The following is a 19,160-nucleotide window of genomic DNA, read 5'->3' on the forward strand; positions in this document are numbered from 1 at the left end:
TAGAGTCAGATGGACAGCATGGAAACAGACCCTTTGGTCCAACCCGTCCATGCCAAACAGATATCCCAACCCAATCTAGTCCCACCTGCCAGCACCCAGCCCATATGCCTCCAAACCCTTCCTGTTCATATACCCATCCAAATGCCTCTTAAATGGTGCAATTGTACTAGCCTCCACCAGTTCCTCTGGCAGCTCATTCCATACACGTACCATCCTCTGCATGAAAACGTTGCCCCTTAGGTCTCTTTTATATCTTTTCCCCCTCCCTCACCCTAAACCTATGCCCTCTAGTTCTGGACTCTCCGGCCCCAGGGAAAAGACTTTGTCTATTTATCCTAGCCATGCCCCTCAATTTGTAAACCTCTATAAGGTCACCCCTCAGCCTCCGACACTCCAAGGAAAAATAGCCCCAGCCTGTTCAACCTCTCCCTGTAGCTCAGATTCTCCAACCCTGGCAACATCCTTGTAAATTTTTTCTGAACCCTTTCAAGTTTCACAACATCTTTCCGATAGGAAGGAGACCAGAATTGCATGCAATATTCCAACAGTGGCCTAACCAATGTCCTGTACAGCCACAACATGACCTCCCAACTCCTGTACTCAATACTCTGACCAATAAAGGAAAGCATACCAAATACTTTCTTCACTATCCTATCCACCTGCGACTCCACTTTCAAGGAGCTATGAACCTGCACTCCAAGGTATCTATCTCGGATTTAAAGTCATTTAATAGAGATTGTAAATAGTTGGGGCCTGAGGACCAAAACTTGTGGCAACCTGCAGCACGGTGGCTCAGTGGTTAGCACTGCTGCCTCACAGTGCCAGGGACCCAGGTTCAATTCCCACCTCGGGCAGCTGTCTGTGTGGAGCTTGCACATTCTCCACATGTCTGCGTGGGTTTCCTCCCACACTCCAAAGATGTGCAGGTTAGGTGAACTGGCTATGCTAATTGCCCATAGTGTTAGGTGCAGTAGTCAGGGGTGAATGGGTCTGGGTGGGTTGCTCTTCGGAGGGTCGGTGTGGACTTGTTGAGCCGAAGGGCCTGTTTCCACACTGTAGGGAATCTAATCTAATCTAGTTACGTCTTGCCAATTGGAAAAAAAGACCCATTTATCCTGATGATCTATCTTTCTGTTTGTTAGTGAATGCTCTATCCAAGCTAGAAGCTGCTTTATAGCTAGGGTTCCACAAAAACCCTTTCAACTAGCTTCAAGTCATCCAGGTAGCCAAGGTAATAAACCTTGAAATTAGATGATTGACTTTAGAGTTGTAACGAGATGAAACCTTATCAAGAACTCTTTACTAGAACTTCACTCAAACTTTAAACCACTTAAGGTATCACATCTGTCATAAAAACAATTCTTAATCTTTTCATGTGAAATGAATGAGTAAAACATTACATTATTCTTGGGATGAATGAATGAGAATAAATATCCTGTGTCAATAAGTAAGGTTAACATTCAAAGTACTTGATGTAGGGATAATTTAATTGGGACACTTACTCCAAGGATACCTCTTACATACAAAAATACTGACCATAAAGTAAGAACTAAATCAGTTTGCCAGCATCTTGTGAAATTGTCAATGTCAGTTCATTTAAATAGAAACCAGATACATAACATTCCATTCTATGTAACGTGTATATTAAAAATCAAAATTCCGAGAAAGTCATTAATTACAAATAACTTATGAGCAAACTTTTTTTTTGTACTTGTGGCATTCTCAATTGGAAAATTTTATTCTATCAAAGTAAACAATTTGTAAATTTATGGTAAACATTTTCTATTATGAATAATGCAAATTTTGTTCACAAGTTTATAAAAACATGTTTTTCATTTAAATTACTGTCACCTGGCAGTTCCACAAAAATTGACTACACAACATTTGATTATCAGATATGCAACATGCATTGTTATAAAATACTTTTAACAGTCTGGTAATAATACAACAAACACTGAGGAACTAAATGTGAATTCTGACCCTAAATTAGAAAACAAAATATTGGGCATCAATGGCAGGGTTAAGACATGGAGAAAGACTGGCTTAAAAAAAGATGAAATGTTTTATCAAATGATGTGTATTTTCCAACTTTTTTTTTTAAAAGCCATGGCTTTAACACTTTTAGGTTATCATAAAGTCCCTCAATTAACAATGATTTTTATTTTTAAAGTTAAGGACAGCATACTGTTCAATTTTCCATAAATCTAATATAATGAACGTAGGTTGAACAATGAGATTAATTTCACCAAATAAGTCTTTACATTATAATTGTCAAAAATATAACCTCACACTCAAAAAGGACGAAACTCAGGTGTTACCACAGAAGGTAGTCGCACTTAAGAACTGAAAAAGTTAAATATGTATACTAATATCTGGTAAATATAATCATTACTTTCTTCTCTGCCAATTTAGCGGAATAAATTATGAAAAGATAAATTAATTAAGTATTAAGGTGTTATTTCGTAAGTAAATTTCCAACGGCCCTTAGAAGTGTTAGTTGATGTTTGTTCAGCTTTTCTGTGAAATCAACTGAATGATGAGTTCCTTAACATCGTGGATACTTTTAGGGACTTGTGTTCCATCCTCGGTGACATTAGTTGCCATGAGGAAAAGGTTTTGTTCATAATTCAGGTCATGGAGTAGAAGTTTTCTATGAAGATCAGAAATAGAAAGAGCTCCATCAAGGTCCTATGAAGAACATTGGTACAGGGATTGAAATAATGGTTACAAAGCTTTTTACTGAAGTAGTTGATGAATACAGCAAGTCTTCAGTGTTAAGTAGAAATGTGGAATTAGTCAAATGTAATAAATGCTAATTAAAAACACTAAACCGGTTATAATAGAATAGTCAGCAAGATTCCATAAAGGGTCATATAGGACCAACCTTCTTGAACTCCAATAATAGAACATAAATAATGATAATGCTGTCAATGTAATACATTGGAATTTCCAAACAGCCTATGTTATGACTACATTCAGAATATGTACAGTCAGGTGAGTAATGAATTGGCTAAGAAAAGTGAGAAGGGAGAAAATGTAGTTATTTCAGTTGAGACATTATGGGTAATGGTGTTTCCTCCCACCTTTCACGTAACTGCGTCACATATCCTTTTCAAGGACTGGTGCTGAGACCACTTGTTTAAAAATTTACATGAACAGTTTTACCAAAGATACCATTTGGGATAATGCAGGATAGAATACAGGCAAGTATGTTGTGGTTCTGTTCGCCGAGCTGGAAATTTTTGTTGCAAACGTTTCGTCCCCTGTCTAGGTGACATCCTCAGTGCTTGGGCGCTTCCTGTGAAGCACTGAGGATGTCACCTAGACAGGGGACGAAACATTTGCAACAAAAATTTCCAGCTCGGCGAACAGAACCACAACAACGAGCACACGAGCTACAAATCTTCACCCAAACTTTGTACAGGCAAGTATTTTTGGGTGAGATATAGTTTATAGGAGCTAACCAGAATGCATTGGAATGACTGATTTTGGAAGTATTAAGATTATAAATGAGAGTTTCAGTGGAAAGCAGAAGAACATAAGCAATAACAGAATTTGAAGTAGGTAGTCTTTGTAATGAAGAAGATTTGGGATGGAAAGCTATCTTCAGTGTTGGAAAGATCATCAAGTTTGTAAGCTGACCAGTTCTGTATGTGGTAATGACTGGGCGAGGGATATAATGCAGTAATGACAGAATGGAGCCTGAACCAGAAGATCAAGTAGAAGGTCTAAGTCTTCCTAATGTTTAGATTGAGGAAATGAAGGCTCTTCAAAAATTGGGTGTCAGTTAAATCGCATGGAGACAACAAGAATTTAGAGCCATGGGAGAATTGGGTAAAATTTGTAAACAAGTGGAAACTGAGCCTTGTGCTATAAGTGGGGTAACAGGGGGCAACGTGTAGATCAGGAAGAGGATAAGACCAAGGATGAAATTCCAGGGCATATCTCAAGGACATATTGTGGTAAAAGGGAGGAAAGCTAGTTAGGATGACACATAGTTTGAAAGGGAACAACAGGTAGTGGTGTTTCCATGCTTCTGCTGCACCTGTACTTCTACCTGCTTAGCGATCTGAGGTTTGAAAGGTGTTATTGAAGGAGGAGGAGAAAGTGAGGACTGCAGATGCTGGAGATCAGAGCTGAAAATGTGTTGCTGGAAAAGCGCAGTAGGTCAGGCAGCCTCCAAGAAACAGGAGAATCGACATTTCGGGCAGAAGCCCTTCTTCAGGAATGAGGAAAGTGTATCCAGCAGGCTAAGATAAAAGGTAGGGAGGAGGGACTTGGGGGAGGAGTGTTGGAAATGCGATAGGTGGAGGGAGTCAAGGTGAGGGTGATAGGCCGGAGTGGGGTGGGGTGAGGGTGATAGGCCGGAGTGGGGTGGGGGCAGAGAGTCAGGAAGAAGATTTCAGGTTAGGAAGGCAGTTCTGAGTTTGAGGGATTTGACTGAGGCAAGGAGGGGGGGGTGGGGGAAAATGAGGAAACTGGAGAAATCTGAGTTCATCCCTTGTGGTTAGAGGGTTCCCAGGCAGAAGATGAGGCGTTCTTCCTCCAACCATCATGTTGCCATGGTCTGGCGATGAAGGAGTCCAAGGACCTGCATGTCCTTGGTGGAGTGGGAGGGGGAGTTAAAGTGTTGGGCTACGGGGTGGTTGGGTTGGTTGGTCCGGGTGTCCCAGAGGTGTTCTCTGAAACGCTCCGCAAGTAGGCGGCCTGTCGCCTCAATATAGAGGAGGCCACATCGGGTGCAATAGATGATGTGTGTGGAGGTGCAGGTGAATTTGTGACGGATATGGAAGTGTCCCTTGGGGCCTTGGAGGGATGTAAGGGGGGGGGGAGGTGTGGGTGCAAGTTTTGCATTTCTTGCGGTTGCAGGGGAAGGTGCCGGGAGTGGAGGTTGGGTTGGTGGGGAGTGTGGACCTGACGAGGGAGTCACGGAGGGAGTGGTCTTTTCGGAACGTTGCTAGGGGAGGGGAGGGAAATATATCCTTGGTGATGGGGTCTGTTTGGAGGTGGCGGAAATGACGGCGGATGATACGTTGTACATGGAGGTTTTTGAATATTGATCTACTCAGAGTCAATGAGGCAGAAGAAATGCAGACCGAAGGGGACAGCCCTGGAGTAAAGTGAAGACCCTTTAGAATGTAGGGAAGGATAAGCTTCTTCAGCCAGAGAGTGGTTAATCTGTGGAATTCATTGCCAGATCATTGGATATATTTAAAACAAAGATAAAAGTTCTTGATTGTCAAGGGGATCAAAGGTTACAGGGAGAAAGCAGAGAATGGGGCTGAAATATCTATCAGAATGATTGAATGACAGAGCAGACTCGATGGGCCAAGTGGCCTAATTTCTGCTCGTGTGTCTAATGGTCTTCTGGCCAAGATCTAACTAAAAGACAGACTGAGTGGCCTACAACTGTTCTTGGGTTAAGTTGATAGATGGGTGCAGGTTGAACAGGTTGCTTTGTCCTGGATGGTGTGAACTTTCTTTGAATGTTTTTGGAGCTGCACTTCATCAGAAAAATGGAAAGTACTTCATGATACTCCAGATTTGTGCTTCATACATGGATGGATGGGTTCGGGGAGCCAGGAGGAGATATTCTTGCATTAGAACTCTCAGACCTGTTCTGGAAGCCAGAGTGTTTACATGTTCAGTCCAGTTCAATTTCTGATCAATGGTAACCTCCAGAATATTGACATTAGAGAATCAATGACGCTACTTACTGTCTAAAGGAAATTGATATATTTTCTCTTATTGGAGATGGTTATTACCTAGCATTTGTGTGGTAATGCCAATTATCAGTCCAAATTTAGATGGTGTTCATGTTTTGCTGCATTTGAACATGGACTGCTTCAGTATCCAAGTTGCAAATAGTGCTACACATTCTTTAATCATCAGTTAACATTCCCCCTTTAGACTTCATGATAGAGGGAACATCATTGATGAACAGCAGAAGATGTTTGTCCTTGAGCATTACCCTGCGGAAATCCTGCACTGTCTGGATTAAGATTTCAATAACCACTACCATCTTCCTTGTGGCAAGTATAGTTTCAATCAATAGAAAGTTTCCTTTGATTCCCAGTGACTTCAGTTTTACCAAAGCTCCTTGATGTATTTGCTAAAATACTGTCTCGATGTAAAAGGCAGTCACTCTCATTGCTCTCTCTCTCATGAGAATGTATCAGCCACAAATTTGGAAAGTTGAAGAGATTCTCAGCCAATATGCTGTGTATCATACATTTTCATTTAATAGACCCTTGAGATTAATTACTTCTAGTGAGTGAGACAAGGAAGAATGCTGCTCAACAGTCCATTCTAATTTCCCCTATCCTTCCACCCACACAATAGAAGATCTCAAACACAGATTACCTGTTTATTTGCTAATAACACTAGTGGCAGCATTAGATCTTCTTTGAGCAGCCGATGCAGCTCCCATACAGCAAGAGGTAAACGTTCCTGGTCTGCAGAATCCACCACATAAATCAACATGTGTGCTTTGTTCAGATATAGATTCCAGTATGAGCGCAAGTTGCAGCTACCACCAACTACAAAATAAAAATGGATCTTCAAGAATTAAATGTTGCAGTTTTAGATTTAACAATAAAACAGAAGTTTTTAAGCAAAGGAAAATGAAGAACAAATATAATAAGCCAAACTATGGAATTCAAATTTAAAGGTTTTCAAATATGGTAAAATGTAAGCCCATTAATTATTAAAATCCTCCTGTATAGTAATCACACATTAGAGAATTCCCTTCTCTTTCACATCAATAGTGCTTAATTTAACTGCGACTTCAATGCCCCATATTGAGAACCTGATAGGCTCTTTCTGCAGTCTTTATGCATTTAATGTAGACTTTCTTAACTTCAAATAAACCCTTCGGATTTTAACCAAACACTTCTGGTCTGGAACTTTTAAACTAAGCTCCTCACGATGAGGTAACCTTTTTCTCAATAGTTTTAAACTAAATTCCTTTCTCAGGAGCAAATGTTTTAAATCCAGCTTTAGCAAAGACTCTTGCAAATCTGCCCAAACTGAAACAGAAAAAGTTTTTTTTTCCTAGAGAACAAACAAACAGATCTCCAACTTTGTAAACTGAACCTAATGTAAGAGGTTCAGTTTACAAAGTTGGAGATCTGTTTGTTTGCTGTTAAACTCTCCCCTAATTACTCTCCATGAAGTTTCTCTCAAATACTGTTAATCACAATTGGCTACAGAAATGCTTAAAAGCTAATCATTATACCCCTTCAGATACATAGAAAATTCACTAATTCAAATCCTATATTAAAAATATAGATAAATCATACACTTTACATCATAGTGCATTCAGGCGTGTTAGGGCATTACAAGTCAAGCTATATCAGTTTGCGCCAAGATATAGCCTGTTGAATTTTGGATTAATTGAAATTTATGGAGACCACAAGATGAAAAGCTAACCAGGAGAGCAATGGAATAACTGAGCCTGCAATAACGCACGAATCCAAAACGCTGGATCAAAGCTCATTTCATCCTGACATATTGACCGGGATGATAATGGAATTGTTGCTGAGGGTATCAATCTTGCCGATATTTACTGGAGAACTTTCACCTAAAGACAGCTGAATAGTTCATCCCAGTTTTTGTTGCAAAGAAATCATGATCTCCTCGCACTCACTGGAGGTTAATACACTATTGAATAATAGAGAATGCTAGAATAATGGAGCCCCTATGTTTGTCATTCAGGATGGTCCTACAGTAATGGCCAATTTTGAAAGATGATACTGAGGTCTGAAGTGAGAGTTTAACATGATCAAGACAAATCTAGCTAAGCTGGTTGTTTATCAATATATGTAATGTAAGCCTTCAAATGCAACAGAACCCATATACAACAAATTTTCATAAATGTAATTGATGTGAATGATCATTTTATAAAGTATGTTTATCTACATTGAAATGAGTAGGGGTAATCCAGATTTTGATTTACTGCATTATAAGTGTTTTACATCACAGCTATCTTTTGAACAGAAACTTAAGAATTCAACAGAACCCATACTCCTTACAGCCAGATGTTAACAGTCTTCCTTTCAAATGCTTCCCATAATGGTTTAAACTGTCCAAGAGATTAAATTTGGATATTTCTTAGGTCTATGAATACATGAATATTTCACATGGATCACATTAATCAACTTTGACAGTTCATTTCTAAACATAAGCAAAGGCATCAAGAGATTTTTTTTTCAAAACGATGCTTCGAATTGACATGATGGCTCAGTTACTTGCAATGACAATATCTGCCAAAGAGACAATGGATAGTTGTGTAAAAATACAGGCTGAAAGTTTATTTTGCCTATGTAGGTTAATTGAAATTACAAATCAGAAATTCTTATTTTGACACAAAGCTAACTACAATTTACTTGAAGGGGATCAGCTATCTGTTCACTCCTCAAACAATCCCATATCTTTTATTCATGTCAAAGCTGCCCTCTCTATCCTCATTCAATACTGATAGCACATCTTAGAGTCATCAAATTTTACAGCATAGAAAAAGGCCATTCTAATCCCATTTTCTAGCATTTGATCTTTAGCCCTGTATGCCTTGGTAACACAGGTGCATATCTAAATATTTCTTAAACATTAAAAAAGTGTTTCTGCCTCTACCACAGTTACAAGCAGTGGGTTCCAGATTCCCACCACCCTGAGTGAAAAAGTTTTTCCTCACATCTCCTTTAAAACTTCTGGCCCTACCTCAAATCTATGCCCCCAGTCATTGATCCCTCCATCAAAGGAAAAAAAAGTTTCTTCCTGCCTACCCTATGTCCCTCAATTTTATACTTCTCAATTTCTCTCTGCTCTAAAAGGGAAACAAGCTCAGTCTGTCCAATCTCTCTTCAAACTGAAACACTCCAGCCCAGGCAACAATCCTTGTAAATCTCTCTGCACCCTCTCCAGTGCTGTGACATTCCTCTTATAAATCCCTCCTATAAATGTGGATTTGTACTATATGGCAAACTGACCCTCACCTTTTTGATTGAGCCATAAAGATTTACATGATAGCAACAGTACCCTCCATATAGCTAAACAGTTGCATGAAAGAAAAGCACACAAACCCATCTGCTTTTGGAAATTGACAGTTATAGTGCCACCAGAAAGATCAACACAATAACAAACTTTGAACAATGTGTAAATCTCTATTGATGGGTTACATACACTGTACAGGTGGTTCTGTTATACAACGTTTCGTTCATGCAAATTCACTGTAATGCGATTGACAAATTGGGGAAACTTTCTAAAGTGCAAACTTTTAAAACGTGTGTTGGCTGTAATGTGATTACGTCACCAACACGAAGTGCTGTTTCTAAAGTGCAATTTTTCTATAATGCAGGGTTGCCCAAGAATGCAATCATCATGTTTTAGAAGAATTAACTGTAATTTGTATGCTATGGTAAAAATATATAATTGCATGACTATATGTTATACCAGTCAAATACTTGCATTTTTTAAAAGGCGGCTAAAGTCGTTACACTTGTGATTCTATGTCTCCAATGTCTTTTCAGTATTTACATTAATATTTATTTCTTCCAGATGTCAGATCAGTAAGAGTCCTGCATCTTCATGGCCTGACATCGATAATTAAGATGTGTATATTCCAAATATGCTATCACAATCCATGTATATATGTGCAGTTGCAATTATGTTCTATTTTCTAGGAGAAAAGCTCCTGTTTTCTGCCTGTGTAAGTTTTTTTTTAAATTCAGAAGATTCAATGAATTCAGCTAATCTTAGTGAGAAAGAAGGACAAGGTGTCTATCTGCAGATTATCTATTCAAAACAAAAAAAGGTGCTTTAAACAATAACAAATCAGAAAATTGCCTTGCACAAACAGCAAAAAACTATTCACAAATAATCACTGACATGAACACAATTCCCTACTTTTCATCACTTTTTTAAAAACAGATTTACAAGAGAGATTAGGAATCTTAGTGATGCACGGCGCACGTATCAGAAATTTTAAAACCATCTTTACCATTGAAAATATTCAAACAAACTTTGCAGAAATGTAATAAAAAATAAACAAGTATTGAGTCAAAATAGTATCTATTTTGAACATGCACAAGGTTGACTTCACATGGTGGTGACACTGACCACAAACGCAGCCTATCAACAGCAAATAAGTTACCCAATAACTTCTACATCAATCAAGCAAGCTAAAGATCTCAGATGATATTGTTACCTAAATTATACCCCTCACAAATATTCTAGTGAATAATTGTTTACAATTTTAGATATCTCCAAAGCCTCTGCCAATGTTTGACTCTGCGCACCTCAAAATAACTTATCTCCATACGATCTCCAACAACATTCTAAATTTTAAAAAGGCACTGCAGATGCTAGAGATCGGAAACAAAACTCCTCTTGACACTGACACTTTTTTTTCCAAATGCATTGTGGTATTTCATTTTCTTTATCATTAACTCAATGGTTCTCAATGAACCCATCCCTTTTCATTATTAATAACTTTACAAATTGATAATGCCTTCAACACTTTTCCGAAGAATTCCATGTTGCATTCAGCAGCTTCGTTCATTGACCATACATTCAGTGTATGTAAAACAGCCATTTATCCCTCAATACCGAAATCACTATATTTGGAGTCTTGTTCCGCTTAATGGAAGAAAGTTCTCCTTCAGCTCTTCAGAAATTTAGTTTTTTACCTCTCTCACTTGTCTTACTAGCATCAGGACTTTTGAAGTTCCACCACTACCTCTTCATTTGTCGCATTCTTGGATATTTTCTAGTCAACCCGTTTAGATACGTTATTGCGTACCTCTGGAGGAGGTAACCTTGCAATCAATTTTGATTTCAAAAACACTGCCGTATCTTCACAGTTTTCTCCAAGAAGCTGTTTTTCCTTCTTTGTGCCAAGTATTTTTTTTGTTCAGGGCTTGAACTATGCTCCAATATCTTGGAAAACTCTTTCAGAATTCTCAAGCATATGGAAAGACCTGGTCATCTGAAATGTAGTTTTTTTTAACCTCTAATCTTTCTGTCAAACATTTATTTGGCTATCTTAAATAATGAATATCACTGTGTACAGGGTTAACTGTTCCTTCCAAACTAAAAGTTTGGATTTTGCCAATTTTTCCTGCTCTTTAACATCAATGTTGAAATTAATTAAATGTACCATTTATCACAAAAAGCAAAGTTGTACACTGTTTACCTTCCTACAACTTCGACTTGTAAAAACAATTTTGGCCTCACCAATCACTGGTATTTTAGCTCTTCGCTGAATGATGTGATGTAACCTTTCACCTTGACTCCTCAATTATATTTTGCAGCTTATTATCAATTTCACCTGGCACGATTGTTAAAACTCAATCCATTTCAATCCCATAACTTTTCCAGTAGATGACAACAATTTGTACTTGTATTGCACCTTTAAAATAATAAATTATTCCAAGACACTTCATAGGAGCATTGTAAAACAAAGTAAAAATAACATGCAGTACATTATATAGAAGACATCAGGTCAGGTGAACAAAAGCTTAGACAAAGAAATATGTCCTAAATAAACTATTTTTATAAAAGACAACTCTTCTTGATCATACAGCCTGTTACAGTGCTGAATGAAGAATATTATACTCACTCTCAAGGAAGTTCAATTTACAACCTTCTGTATGAATGCAGACTGCATTAAAGCCTTGGGTGGGTGATGTACTATGCTTCACTGTGTGAGTAGCCAAACAGTTGAGAATGCTGGATTTCCCAGCACCATCTAAACCAAGAACCAGAATCTGCTTTTCTCTGGGCTGACTCTGTTTGAAAAACAAAAGCCTTTGGAATCAAATAAAAACAAGGCAAATCGATTAAACCACAAGATGTAGTGCATAAAAACTAGCTAAGTAACTTGGGGACAAAGCTTAGAGGAGAGATGATGCTTTAGAAATTGGTTCTTCCATCATCAATATACTTTAGAAATGCAAACCTTAACATACCTACTGTGAAATGCTTTAAATTTATCCCACTTTCATTACTTAAACTTACCATTCCCTTAGAGATAATTAACACTAGATGCTGAGACATGTTATGGATTATTTTGTATCCAACAATGTAGAGATTGTATAAAAGTCTCTGTTCAGCCACACAACAGATTAAGCCAATAAATACAGCAAACATTGCACAGAATTTGTGCTGCAGTTCTATCCTGCACAGCACAGAAAGAAAAAAAAACCTAATGCCATTGTTTGCTTTTCTCCCACTACAAGTTATATTGTGTTTGAATCCATGCCTTACCCCTCCATTTATAAAAGGAAAACAATAAAGAAATTTGAAAATTTTAAAGAGAAAGCACTTTAGGTTCCAAAGTATGAAAAGAAAAATGAATCGGTTTAAAAATAATGAGTTAGGTTGTAAGCCTTTCAACTTTTCTCCTCAGCTTCTCTATAATCAATTTATTGCTGAGGATATTTTCCACCTGCATTTAAGCAAAAAAAAAGGAAAAAAGAAAGAAAGAAATGTGAGAAAGGAAGTGAAATTACAATTGAAAGAAAATTTTCCTGAAAGCAAGTTCATGTGCTGGGAGCTGTGGAGTTGAAAGATAGACATGAATATTTAAAACAAAGACAGACAACTGAGTTTGAGCTCTGAAAACTGCTATGGTGGTTCATTTCAAAACTGTGTTCCTTCATGCTGAACTAGGCCACAGATTTTCCCCGATTACTTTCAATTTATAGAATTAAAAATGATGAAAGTACAGAGGTGACCATTTAGCCTATTGTCTAGATTAGAATGGTGCTGGAAAAGCACAGCAGTTCAGGCAGCATTCAAGGAGCAGTAAAATCGACGTTTCGGGCAAAAGCCCTTCAAGCTGTATTCCTGATGAAGGGCTTTTGCCCAAAACATTGATTTTACCGATCCTTGGATGCTGCCTGAAATGCTGTGCTTTTCCAGCACCATTCTAATATAGACTCCGGTTTCCAGCATCTGCAGTCATTATTTTTACCCATTTAGCCTATTGTGTCTATTCCAGCTTTACAAGAACAATTCAGCTAGACCAACTTCGAATTTCTTCCATTTGGCTGCTTATCTAGTTGCCTTTTGAAAGCCATGATTAAATCTGCCTCCATTACTCTCTCAAACTTTGCATTCCAGAAGCAGTATGCTGTGGAAACACTTTTTCTCTCATGTGTTCATTGACAAAATAACCAATCGTCTTAAAATTAATGTCATTTGCTTCTTGATCTTCCTGCCAGTGTGAACAATTTTTCTGCTTAGATCCTTCATGACTTTGAGCATTATTCTGTTGAATCTCCTCTCAAGCTTCTCTTCTCTCCTTACTTTTGTACTCTATGCTTCTATTTCTGAAACAGTTTCCCATGTCCTTTTAGCCACTTTATCAATCTGCCCTGTCCCCTTTAACAATGTGTACATGTTCCTGAAGCCCCTTTAAAATTGGACTCTTTATTGTATATAATCCCATTCTTCCAAACAAAATATGCCACTTTACACTTCTCCGCATTAAATTTCAACTGCCACATGTCCACCCATTCCATCAGTCTATAACCACTTGAATTTTGTCACTGTCCTCCACACAGTTCACAATATTTCCAAGTTTTGATTCATCCGCAAATTTTGAAATTGTACCCTTTTGCATTCAAGGTGAAAGTGAGTACAGCAGATGCTGGAGATCAGAATCAAGATTAGAGTGGTACTGGAAAAGCACAGCACATCAGGCAGCATCTGAGGAGCAGGAAAATCAATGTTTCAGGCAAAAGCCCTCCATCAGGAATGAGGCTGGCAGCCTCGTGTGTAGAGAGATAAATTGGGAGGGTGGGGGGGTGGGGGGGGGGGAGAAGAAGACTGCATCGGCGCCACCTTGTGCTCCTATGAGGTTGAATAGTTCATCAACTTCACCAACACTTTCCACCCCGACCTTAAATTCATGTGGACCACCTTTGACATTTCTCTCACTTTCCTGGACCTCTCCTTCTCCATCAACAGTGACCGACTCAACACTGGCATTTTCTACAAACCCACCAACGCCCACAGCTACCTGAATTACACCTCCTCCCACAAAAATGCTATCCATTATTCCCAATTACGTCACATCCATCGCATCTGCTCCCAGACGGACCAGATCCACCACAGACCACACCAGATGGCCTCCTTCTTTAAAGACCACAATATCCCCACCCACATGGTTGATGATGCCCTCCAGTGCATCTCATCCACGTCCCGCACCTCCAACATTGAACCCCACCCCTTCAACCGCAACAAGAACAGAGCCCCGCTGTCATAGAGTCATAGCGATGTACAGCACAGAAACAGACCCTCCCCACCCCTATCTGCTTTCCATAAAGACCATACCCTCCGTGACTACCTTATCAGGCCCACGCCCCCTAATAACCCACCCTCTCCTCCTGGCACCTTCCCCTGACCCCGCAGGAATTGCAAAACCTGCGCCCACACCTCCCCCCTCATCTCCATCCAAGGCCCCAAAAGGAGCTTACCACATCCAAAGTTTCATCTGTACATCATTTACTGTATCCGTTGTTCCCGATGCGGTCTCCTCTACATTGGGGAGACAGGATGCCTACTTGCAGAGCACTTCAGAGAACATTTCTGGGACACGCGAACCAATCAACCCCATCACCCCGTGGCCAAACACTTCAACTCCCTCTCTGCCAAGGACAAGCAGGTCTTGGGCCTCCTCCATTGCCATTCCCTTACCACTCGGCACCTGGAGGAAGAACATTTCATCTTCCACCTCGGAACCCTTCAACCCCACGGCATCAAGGTAGATTTCACCAGTTTCCTCATTTCCTCTCCCCCCACCTTACCTCAGTTCCAACCTTCCAGCTCAGCACCATCCTCATGACCTGTCCCATCTGACAATCTTCCTTCCAACCTATCCGCTCCAGCCTTTTTTCTGACATATCACCTTTACCCCCATCTATCGCACTCTCAGCTACCTTCCCCCCACCATCTCTCCATTCCGGAGGCTTCCAGCGCCATTCCTGATGAAGGGCTTTTACCCAAAATGTCGATTTTCCTGTTCCCTTTGCACTCAAGTTTATGTAATTGACTGAAATTAAGAAAATAAATGGTGTACAGAGCCCCAATAGGTATGTTCCTCTAGTCCAATAAATAATCATTCATTGCCGTCCTATTTGCTGACAGGCAATTTCATAATTGTTAGCAATTTCCCTTTTCTTCCTTGGTTTAACTTTGTTGGCAAGTCTATTAAGTGTCTTTTTGAAGACCATATGCACCATAGAAAAGTAATTACCCTTGTAAATCCTGTTACTTCATCAATTAACTTTCAATGCAAAGTTGATCACCATGTCACAAACTACGAGATGGAAGGTGGTCTTTAACAAATTTGTGTTGGTTTGCCTTAATTAATCTAGGCTGAAACTTTATTGCTGGAACAGCACAGCAGGTCAGGCAGCATCTTTCCCTAGATGCTGCCTGACCTGCTGTGCTGTTCCAGCAATAAAGTTTCAGCTTTGATCTCCAGCGTCTGCAGACCTCACTTTCTCCTCCTTAATTAATCTAGACCTGTCTAAAGTGCAGGGCAACCCTCACATTCGCGGTTTCAGTTACCAGTGGCCTGAACATACTATAGGGACCCTTCCAGAACCAGGGACCAGCAGGCTGCCAGGAAGGTAGATTTCCCATTTAAATGAAAGGATACGCTCCTATCCGCGGTTGGTCTTGGAATGTATCCCCAGCAGGTATGGGGGGGTCAACTAGAAAGCTATAGCTTTCCCAGATTTTTATTTCTAAAAACTTCCCCAAAATGGAGGTTAAATTGACCAGCCTTTTTTTTAAAAAAACAAAGATGGAATATTTGTAATTCTTCAATTCTCTAGTAACCTCACCATTGTTGAGGATTCCTAGGGAGACTTCCTCCTGATTTTAAACTACTGTGTGCTCACTATCTATAATAGGTCTAAACTGACAGGGATCAGAAATATACCCAGGAATTGTGATGGAGTAGTATAGGATATTGACTATAAAATACGATCTGTACCTACAAAAGTATCAGGCTGCTGCTTGACTAGCCTGTGGGACAATTGATTAGATTTCCCAACAGTATGGAAACAGGCCCTTCGGCCCAGCAAATCCACACCAACCCTCCGAAGAGTAACCCATCCAGACCCATTTCCTTTTGACTAATGCACCTAACACTACGGGCAATTTAGCATGGCCAATTCACCTGACCTGCACATCTTTGGACTGTGGGAGGAAGCTGGAGCACCCGGAGGAAACCCACGCAGACACAGGAGAATGTGCAAACTCCACACAGACAGTCGCCCAAGGCTGGAATCGAATCTAGGTCTCTAGCGCTATGAGGCAGCAGTGCTAACCACTGAGCCACCATGCCGCCCCTTAAAGAAACGCGGGCTCATCGGGATTTGAACCCACGAGCTCTCGCAAGTCGACATAGTAGAAGATCCAAAGCGAGAATCATACCCCTAGACTAACGAGCCATAAAACCACATAATTCTCCTAAAATAGCTTTCCAGAAGACATTTAAACTATCTTCATTGAAATTCTCCATCGCCTACTTCAATTATTTCCTCAAAACATTAAATCAGGCACAACAGATCCTTTATGAATCTATATTGGCTTTCTCTAATCAGCCCAATATTCTTTAAGTACCCAATCATTCCAACTATAGATTGCAATTTCTTCCCTAGTTCTACAATGCCAACCCACTGCACTCACGTTATCAGAACACTTTCTTTTCAAGACAAATAAATAAATTAAACAGAATGATCGTTTACTCATTTCATAATTTAACTTTGGCATTTTCATCATCCTCTGTAGACAAAATATTACCAGAATAAGAAATATTGATTCAGGAATGAATATGTATTAAATAAATATAAATGATTAACATATATAACCAGCTAAACTGAATGAAGTCTGTAGTTGTCAAACACTAAAACATAATAAGAATACAAGAACTAGGAACAGGAATAGGCAACTCATCTCCGAGCCTGCTCCAACATTTAATGTAATTATGGCTGATCTCCTCTCAATCTGCACTTCAATTTCCTGTCCCCCTCTCCATAATCCTTGGACCCATTACTAAAAAATAAGTCTTTCTTCTGCTTAAAATTATTCAAATGTGCCAGCATCCACTCCATTCTGAGGTAGCAAATTCCATAGATTCCTTTGAGAGAAACAATTTCTCCTCAGCTGTTTTAAATCTGCTACTCTTTATCCCACAACTATGAACTCTCATTCTAGATTGCCCCAAATGAAGAAACATATTTTCTACGTCAACTTTATCAATCCCCTTTAGCATTGTAAGTAACTCAATTAGATCTTCTCTCATTCTTCCAGAGTATTCCAGAGTATAGGCCTCAACTACTCATTGTCTTCATAAGACAAATCCCTCACCTCTGGAATCAATCCAGTGAACATCCTTTGAACTGCCCCTAATACAACATCATCCCTCCTCAAGGAAGGGAGCAAAATTGTACAATACTTCAGGTACAGCATCACTAATACCTTGTATAGAGTTCAGAAACAAATCCCACTTTTATACTCTATTTCATTAACAATAAATTCCATTTGTCTTCCTTATTAAAGTGCTTTACCTGTACATTAATTTTCTGCAACTCATGCACAAGGTCACCCAGATTCTTGGGAACTGAAGCGCTCTCAAATTTCACTACATTTAAGATAATAAGTCTTCCCATTCCTCCAACCAAAATTGATAACTTAAACTTCACTTGCCAGATTTTGGCTTATTCACCTAACTGACTCTAATTTGCAAACATTGTTTAATCAATATTGTTAATTTGTTGTAACTTTCATAGAATCCCGATAGGTGTGGTAGCAGATCATTTAGCCCATTGAGTCCGTACCGACCCTCCGAAGAGCATCCCACCCAGACCCACGCCCTACCCTTTAACCCTGCATATACCTGGACACTATGGGCAATTTACCATGACCAAATCTACCCAACCTGCACATCTATGGACTGTGGGAGGAAATCGGGGAAAACATCAGTGTGCAGTTTGCACACAGTCACTCGAGAGTGGGATTTAACCCGCGTCCCTGGCGCTGTGAAGCAGCAGTGCCGTCTCTCACGACTTAAATACATTCAAAACAAATGCAGTTAAACAATTGTATTCTGAATTTCGGTAAACCAAAACAAGATCATTTATGTAGCCTACACCTCCAAAGGGGTTCATCATTCCTCAGTAGATTACAGCCGGAGATTCTTTAACTCAGTTTCTGTCTGAGCCTGCTAATGCCACCGGAGAAGTGGTTGAGAAGGAGGTCGCTCAGCGAACAATGTCTGTCCCACCTCTTTAATAGGGCACTCCAAAAGCATCTTTCAGTTTAATTCTTTGACCATCTCCTTCAATGAATAATGTCTGCCTTGAGCTACTCTTTGTTACAAACATTTAGTGTTCTCATAATCTGCAAAAATATATGCTACAAATCTCAATCTTAATAGGATTTGATATCAACAGCTACCAGTTCCTGTTTCCTCCTTACGCACGAGATAAGTACACGAACCGAACCAGTTCTCTTTTTACCTCTTGGAGAAAGCTGTACTCTTCCTCAGAATGACGCCTGCTGCTGCTGAAATACTTCCACGAGATGAACATAATGCTACCCAAGATTGCAACTAGAGTCCCTATTGCAGCCCCGATATGCCGCAGGTGTGACATTGCTCCCACGTTGATCGCTGAGTTACCGTGGTAAGGAACGTCCCCTCGCTCTGGATCCTGTCAGCACTTAATTGCCTAAACGTCACGCCGCAAACTCACACCCAGCTCCAGCAGCGCTTTGTTTCTCTTGTGGAAGCAATTTCACTTCAGTTTATAAACATGCATGATAACAACTAGACAGAAGTTGTTATCACGGTTTATCCGCTTATAGTTTGGCTGGCCCCGAATAAATGAAACATCTTCAGATTACAGCAACGAGGTGGACGATTAAAAAATTTTTGTAGTGTGGCAATTCATTATTTTTCATTGTAATTGAACTGTAATTACTGAGGGATAATTATTGTACCTGCTTATAGTCTATTAAGTTTGCAAAAGCCCAATATATTACGTAAAGGAGCTTAAACTCGGAAGCTCAATCTTATCAAGTAAGAGTTATTTGTATCTTAAAACAAAACTAACATTATTTATTTCTGTCCACAGGCTCTACCT

At 39.6% G+C, this 19,160-nt stretch overlaps 1 protein-coding gene across 1 annotated transcript; it reads right to left on the bottom strand.

The window, feature by feature from the left end:
* Positions 1–373: 373 nt before the first annotated feature.
* Positions 374–18,701, bottom strand: arl10 (ARF like GTPase 10). The gene is made up of 4 exons (XM_087995381.1): positions 18,537–18,701; positions 11,618–11,786; positions 6,364–6,539; positions 374–2,688 (listed from the first exon to the last, which is right to left on the bottom strand). The coding sequence occupies exons 1-4, from the start codon at positions 18,669–18,671 to the stop codon at positions 2,509–2,511; spliced, it is 660 nt and encodes a 219-aa protein (XP_087851507.1). The 5' UTR covers positions 18,672–18,701; the 3' UTR covers positions 374–2,508.
* Between the last annotated feature and the right edge of the window lie 459 nt (positions 18,702–19,160).

The sequence above is a fragment of the Chiloscyllium plagiosum genome, unplaced genomic scaffold, assembly GCF_037043375.1.
Source record: "Chiloscyllium plagiosum isolate Xiang-an unplaced genomic scaffold, Cpla_swu_hap1 HiC_scaffold_16, whole genome shotgun sequence".
Taxonomy (NCBI): domain Eukaryota; kingdom Metazoa; phylum Chordata; class Chondrichthyes; order Orectolobiformes; family Hemiscylliidae; genus Chiloscyllium; species Chiloscyllium plagiosum.